Raw genomic sequence first — 6,618 nt, forward strand, 5'->3', positions numbered from 1 at the left:
ATAAAAGAAACATTAAATTGTAATTAAAAACATCATATTCTAATAATATTTATTTTAAAAATATATATTAATCTACGTCAGATAATTCTTACGTATAAATAAAATAAATTGAGAGCATAATTATGGCCTTGCACAATTATTATATCATCTCAAATGCTCACTACAAAAAAACCCATCCCAGTACTACCAATCCTAGTGAAATGCACACTACTCACCTCTTGTACATCACTTGCAACCTACAACATCCTCCATACAAAGGAATCATGCACTCAATCCTCTACTTCTTGTCAAACAAACCATCTCACACAAGTGAGATACACCTACTATCACAACCTTCATAGAAACTCTTAATATTTTGTGATATTACAGGAAGTTGAAACTACTCCTAATGGTGCTCCAAATGTTAAATTTGAAAAAAATAAAATCCTCAACAATGATCAAACAACATGCAAAACTTCTCATCCAAGCATTAAACATTATTGATGGCTAAGACAACCTTTAAATCATCTTCAATAAAACTAAAAATCAAAATATGTAAAAACTATAAAATCACAGATCTTAGAGTTCCTCAACATATGATCAAAACTTAATGTCTCTTCAAATCTTAATGTCCTTCCATATCTAAGATTGTCATAAACCTTAGTATTACACACTTCATGAGTATTATTCAAAACTACTATTACAATAGACATGCCTCTTTCTAATCATCTCTCTCCTTTCTTTTTACACAAAGAAAACAATCATGAATAAATCTCAAAATTGCTGAAATATCCTCTCCATTGTTGATCATACACATCAGGTTTGCACCACCAAACATAAATGCTCTTCATTCAACCACAACCACAGGCGAAAAAGAAAAGTTCATTGCATAACCAGGGCCTTGCACAAGTATCATGTCTTCTCAAACGCTCACTACAACAAATCCATCCTAGTACCGACAGTCCCAGTGAAATGCACACCAATCACCACTTCCACATCACTTGCAACCTGCTACGTCCTCCATACAAAAAGAATCATGCACTCAATCCTCGACTTCTTGCAAAACAAACCATCTCACTTGTGTGACATGAGATGTGCCTACTATCACAAAAACTCTTAATGTTTGGTGATATTATAGGAAGTTGGAACTACTCCTAATGGTGTTCCAAATGTTAAATTTGACATTGCAAAACAAACCATCTCACAAGTGACTCTCGCCCCCCACACCCCCATGCAAATCGGTGCGCCATCCCCACTCACCGCCCAGCTAACTGCACCATCCACAACGGCAGTTACCCTCCGGTTCATCACGCATGGCACACATTCTCCAACGCTCGTCCAATGTGCATTTCATCCACCACCGGACACCACACCATTCAACTCCCCCCACTCCACCACATCCCCGCCTCCATTTCCAAGCACCCCACAACACACGCATTCACATTCAAACGCATCCCAAACCTCCGCCCACTCACACAACCAAACCAACATCCACTGCATCCAATGTGCGACGCTGCATTCCATCGAAACCAAACTACGTACGTTTACTGCAACTCTCCGCGGAGCGAACAGCGGGACTTTCAAACGAGAGAAGAAGCGCGGGCCTTCTCCGACCCACCCTCGTCAGCTTCACCGACACCCTCGAGCACGCCCACTCTCCGCCCACCCCCACTGAGACCCACCCTCCTAAAAGCTATGAGACGATGCCTCCGGCCTCGCCTTGAACCTCGCTCCCTCCTCGAAACCGCCCGCCCCTGACGTCCTACTCCTCCACAAAATCAAATACACTAACACCGCCACCAAAACTGCTCCTACTCCTGCTGCTGCTCCCACCGCCCACTGCACCGGCATCCCTAGCACCTTCTGCTTCTTCGCCCGCGCCGGAGGCATCGCCACCTTCGCCCTCGCCACCCTCGCTGCCGCTTTGCTTGCGTTCGTCACCCCGCGCCTGCGCTGGCTCGAGCTCACCCTCACCTCTGCCGCCGGCTCCTCGCTCTCTCCCGCATTCCCATTCCCATTGCCGTCGCTCCCCGCGCCTGGGGCTGTGTCCGACGCGCTCCCCGACTCCAGGGGAGCCACTGCCGCCGCCTTCTTCAACGCCTTCCTCTCCCGCTCCTTCTCCTTCTTCTCCGCCTCCTTCTGCGCCCGGGCCACGGCCTTCGCCTGTGCCTTCTCCGCCAGACGCCTCTTCCGCTCCTCGGCCTCCTTCGCCTTCGCCATCTCCACCGCCCTCCTCTGCTCCTTCAGCTCCGCGGCCTCCCGCTCCAGCTCCTCCTTCGACTTCGGCTTCACTGCCTCCACCACCGCTGTGGGACTCGACCCCGCCGCCTCTCGCTCCCGCTTCGCCCCACCCTTCTCCTTCTCCTTCTGCTCCACCGCCGCACCGGCATTGAAACCCGTCTCCTCCTCGTCCTCGTCCTCCTTCTCGCCCTTCGCTGCCACCCTCTCCGCCCTCGCCGCCACCCCCTCTCGCTGCCCGCTCCCGCCTCCTCGCCCTCCGCTCTGTTGTGCCGATCCAGGCCCCGCTGCCGACAATCCGTCCCCGTGCCCGCCCACCATCGGCCGTGCCTCGTCCGGCGCCAGACCCCGCCCATCCAGCGTCCCGAACCGCCGAACCGTGCTCCACTCGTTGTCCTTCACGTAGTTCCTCCGCCACTCCTCGTCCGTGTTCCACATCCCCAGCATCCGCTCCACCTGCGCATTGCAGTACTCCTCCACCTCCTTCCTGTTGTTCGGCTTGTTCGCCAGCATCTTCGCCTCCTGGATGTCCCTCTTGTTGTCGTAAAAGTCCTTCATCCGCATATACTCCTGCTCCTTCAGCGACTTCTTGTGCACGTATGCCTCCTGCCTCTTGTCGTTCGCCGACTGCAGCTTGTCCTGCACGGCGCTCAGGGCGCTGTTCGCCTGCTCGTACTCCTTCTCCGCCTGCTCCCGCACCTTCTTCGCCGCGTTCAACTCCACGTCCAGCTTCTTGTACTCCGCGTCCAATGGCTTCAGCGCGCCCTCCAGCTCGTCCCGCTGCCCCAGAGCGTCCTGCACTTGCGCGAACAGGGACGCGTTCGCGCGCACCGCCTCACGCGATGCCTGCAGCGCCTTGATCTCCCTCATCAGCTGCTTCTCCTCCTTCAACGGGATGCTCTCGTGCTGGATCCTCCACTCCAGAGACGCCACCCTGTGGTCCAGCTCCTCCTCCGACGTTGGCATGTCCCGGCTCTTCTCTCGCACCTCCCGCCCCGCCTCCCTCAACTTCCGCAGGCTGTCCCTCAGCGGCTTCATCTCCTCCTGCTTCGCGCGCACCTGCGTCAACCAGTCCCGCTCCACCTGCCGGGCCGCCTTCAGCCTCTCGAACGCCTCGTTCCGCTTCACCCTCGCAGCCTGCACCGTGCTGTTGTGCGCGTTGCGTGCATCCGTCTTGTCCTGCAACTGCTGCTCGGCCGACGATATCTCAACCCTCCCTTGCTTGTCCGCGGGTCTGGGGACCCTCACCATGTAGAAGTTGTACACCTGCAGCGGTGCCTTCTCCGCGGGAGCGCCACCCACAACGCCAGACTCCGCACCTGCCAATGCCTCCGCCCCCGGACCGCCACCCTCCGCGCCCTCGGGAGCCTCCGCGCTCGCCCACCCGACCGCAGGCGCATTGTCCCAATCCGTCGACGCCGCCGCTACCGCCTTCTCCAAGCCCGCCACTCCGTTCTCCGCCTCCACAACAGCGCCACCTTCGCCCGCCTCTCCACCGATCTTGCCATTGCCCTTCGTCACCGCCTCCTCGGGGAGGATGGCATCCGCATCCGCCGTCGACTGCTTCTCCGCCTCAGCGCCTGCGCAGCCAAAACACCACTCAGCATCCCCGCGCACCACATTGTCACATCCACCCCCAAAATGCCCCACGAAGGCCGACCCCCAAGCACATCCGACAACCCTTACCGGCGCCCGCTGCGTCCACCTCTCTGCCCTGCTCCTCCATGACTTCCTGGGCCTTCTCCACGGCCGACTGCATCTTCTCGACCCCTACAGGCTGCGGTAGCTTGGAGATGCTTCGCACCGGTTCCCACAACTTGGGACTGGCGCAGTTGCTGCTCAACCGAGGCTACACGTCACATGCTGCTGCACACACTCAAACTAAACGTTGGTTAGCATCTGGCACTGCGCATGATAGTCGGCGAAGTACATGCTGAACAGAATTATTTTGAAGCTTGTATCACCTGTTGTGATATTGAAAATCAAGCAGGTATTTGGTTTCGCTCGCAGAAATCTGGATTCTTTTATTTCTATATATATATGTTGATGAAGTTGTTTCGGAATTCGACCCATTGGTTGTACGGAAGAATTGCTGGATTGCCGAGCAGAGAGTGCCTTTCTCTATTACGTTTGTCGGAGCAGCGTGTCTATCATCTAGTGGATCTCTGCATCGTAATCTTGCCAGGAGATCTAGGGAAGCTTTACAGATTGGGAGTGAGTTGAGATTGGATGGAGGGAGAAGCATATGTATGGAACTATCACGGCTGACGTGGCAGTTTTTGCATCGAAGGATCTTACGAGGAATGAAGGATCGTGTTGATCACGATCTAGGTTGACCAGTCTAGTGGAACATTTATAAATCTTGTGATTCCACATTTTTGATGTATTAAGTTCCTTCTCTTGAAAGACTATGTATCTATCCCTCTTGTAAAGGTCGTTCAAAAACTTCCTTTGCAGCACAACTCTATCGCGAATGAAACTAAGGATACCGATGGGCAATCAACCCATCGTTTCAAACATGGATCGACACCAATGATTGCGCCACGCGGATAATATGAAGTTCCAAAACCCACGTACTATGACTGACGTCAACTATGCTACCGCAAAACAGTTTGAAAATCTCAAATTATCCTCCACTTCTACACTCTTCCGCAAACCTCACGCGAATGAAAGCCCTTAGCACTAGAAAAAACATAAAGGATACAGCACCTCAGAACGAAAGAAACCAACCACGTGAGAAAACTAAGAAAAACCGCCAGGCGCACTTACCGAACCATCACCGGAGTTGAGAAAAAACTCTACACCGGAACAAAAACCAAATCGAGTTGCGGAGCTCCCGTTTTAAGGTGCCACAGCTTCGGAACCTCCAACTAGGCCTGATCGCGGCACTGGCCAAGACTCCGGATCTGGAGCTGCTCAAGAGGTTGACTGCAGACCCCTCAGACTGAAGCACAGCCCGAGAAGCAACGGGCAGCAAACGGAAAGACCGAAGCGGAGTCCATTTCTTCGCTAGGTTAGCACGAGATGCCCTGTGCGGTGATTCCAAGATGACCTTTCTGCTCCGGAACACGTTTTTCTCACTTACGTCCCTCCGATCCCGACCAGAATTGTCGCTCGGGATTACCCGGAGTTGATCGACACTCAGATCAGTTTCTACTAATATGCGAATCTCGTGGCCGCCACTCATCGCATTGGTGGGGTTTGAACGTCTGGAGGGCTTGTATTGGTCCGCTTCGGGACACTGGCGTCATCGGTGGGCCTGGGCCACTGTCCAACCCGGTAAGTGCTGCCTGGAACCCTTCAAAGCTACGGTTGGGAACGGCATCAAATAGCCGGATCCCAGTGGGCGTTGTGGTGAACTCCCAAGGTTGTGAAGCACCTACTGAATCTTTATTAGAATTGAAACTTTATTAGAATTTAAACAAGGACTAGATGAATTCGTGTCATTGTCATAGAAAGTGTGACTCAAATGAAGAATTTTTTGATCCAAAGAATGTTTTTCAAATATAATACAATACAAATAGAAAGAAATAAAATGTACAATTGAGCTTTCAGCTTCAAAGTAGGATAGGTAAAGTTGTGTTGTTGTCATAGATAATATGCAAAAAAATTAGTTAATTTTGTTCTAGGAACTACTTATGAAAATAAAAATAAAAATTATATTACATCAAAAAATCATTAAATTATGTTAAGACATTTAAAGATGTATTAAAGTCAAGAAATAAATAAATTAAAATATAAATTATTAAATATAAATTATTAATATTTATCTAGATAAAAAATTTTAAAAAATACTATTTAGCATGGAATTTTAATTATTTTTTTAGAGAAAAGTATCTTAATAGAATAAGAAGAAGCCCATCTAGAGAGTGCTTCATAAAATTGATGATAGAAAAAAAATAGGTTATCATAGATCCAAACCATCATACTTCACTAATTATTCTTAGAATTTATTTATTATTATTGCAAATGCAAGATGGATTGGAAATTTCTTTCTCTTTAGAATGAATGGAAGTTCTTTTGTTGTAGAATTTAATGTTATCCGCAGAATGAATACCAAGTTTTCAACAAATTTTCTTCCAAGAACTCTTGCTTCAAGAACTCAATCCATTCATCATGTAATTACCAATCAATTTCTATTGCAAAGTCTTTGGCAATGAGCAATATTTCTAAATAGCATTACCAAAGTCTCAATTTTAAGACAAAGCCTTGATCTAGCCATTCTAGATAGATTAAGCAACTTGATGAATTTGACTAAATAAATATTATTGTTATCAATACCATCTTGGACAACAATTTTATTGGTGCTTATATATTCTTTGTCTTCTTTGAAAAATATGGCTATAATCTTCTCATTAATATCCTCTACATCATCATTCTGTGTCGATAAAATGATTATAT

The 6,618-nt window shown here is 48.9% G+C and overlaps 1 protein-coding gene across 6 annotated transcripts; it reads right to left on the minus strand.

The window, feature by feature from the left end:
• Positions 1–1,497: 1,497 nt before the first annotated feature.
• On the minus strand, positions 1,498–5,172 carry LOC112280563 (uncharacterized). Of its 6 annotated transcripts, none has more exons than XM_024516187.3 (3): positions 4,987–5,172; positions 3,904–4,080; positions 1,498–3,797 (listed from the first exon to the last, which is right to left on the minus strand). In XM_024516187.3, exons 2-3 carry the CDS (start codon positions 3,974–3,976, stop codon positions 1,666–1,668), a joined length of 2,205 nt encoding a protein of 734 aa, XP_024371955.1. In that variant the 5' UTR covers positions 3,977–4,080; positions 4,987–5,172; the 3' UTR covers positions 1,498–1,665. The 6 variants fall into 6 exon arrangements, with proteins under 6 accessions (XP_024371955.1, XP_024371951.1, XP_024371950.1 ...); XM_024516183.3 differs by having other exon boundaries at positions 3,904–4,098; XM_024516182.3 differs by having other exon boundaries at positions 3,904–4,083; positions 4,987–5,167.
• Between the last annotated feature and the right edge of the window lie 1,446 nt (positions 5,173–6,618).

The sequence above is a fragment of the Physcomitrium patens genome, chromosome 3, assembly GCF_059467195.1.
Source record: "Physcomitrium patens ecotype Gransden chromosome 3, ASM5946719v1, whole genome shotgun sequence".
NCBI classification, from domain to species: domain Eukaryota; kingdom Viridiplantae; phylum Streptophyta; class Bryopsida; order Funariales; family Funariaceae; genus Physcomitrium; species Physcomitrium patens.

Excerpts from the sequence above, each read along its gene's own strand:
- LOC112280563 (XM_024516187.3), bottom strand. The coding sequence starts at position 3,976 with ATGCAGTCGGCCGTGGAGAAGGCCCAGGAAGTCATGGAGGAGCAGGGC. Across the intron at positions 3,798-3,903 it reads GGTGGACGCAGCGGGCGCCG|GCGCTGAGGCGGAGAAGCAG; the intron begins GTAAGGGTTGTC and ends TTGGCTGCGCAG.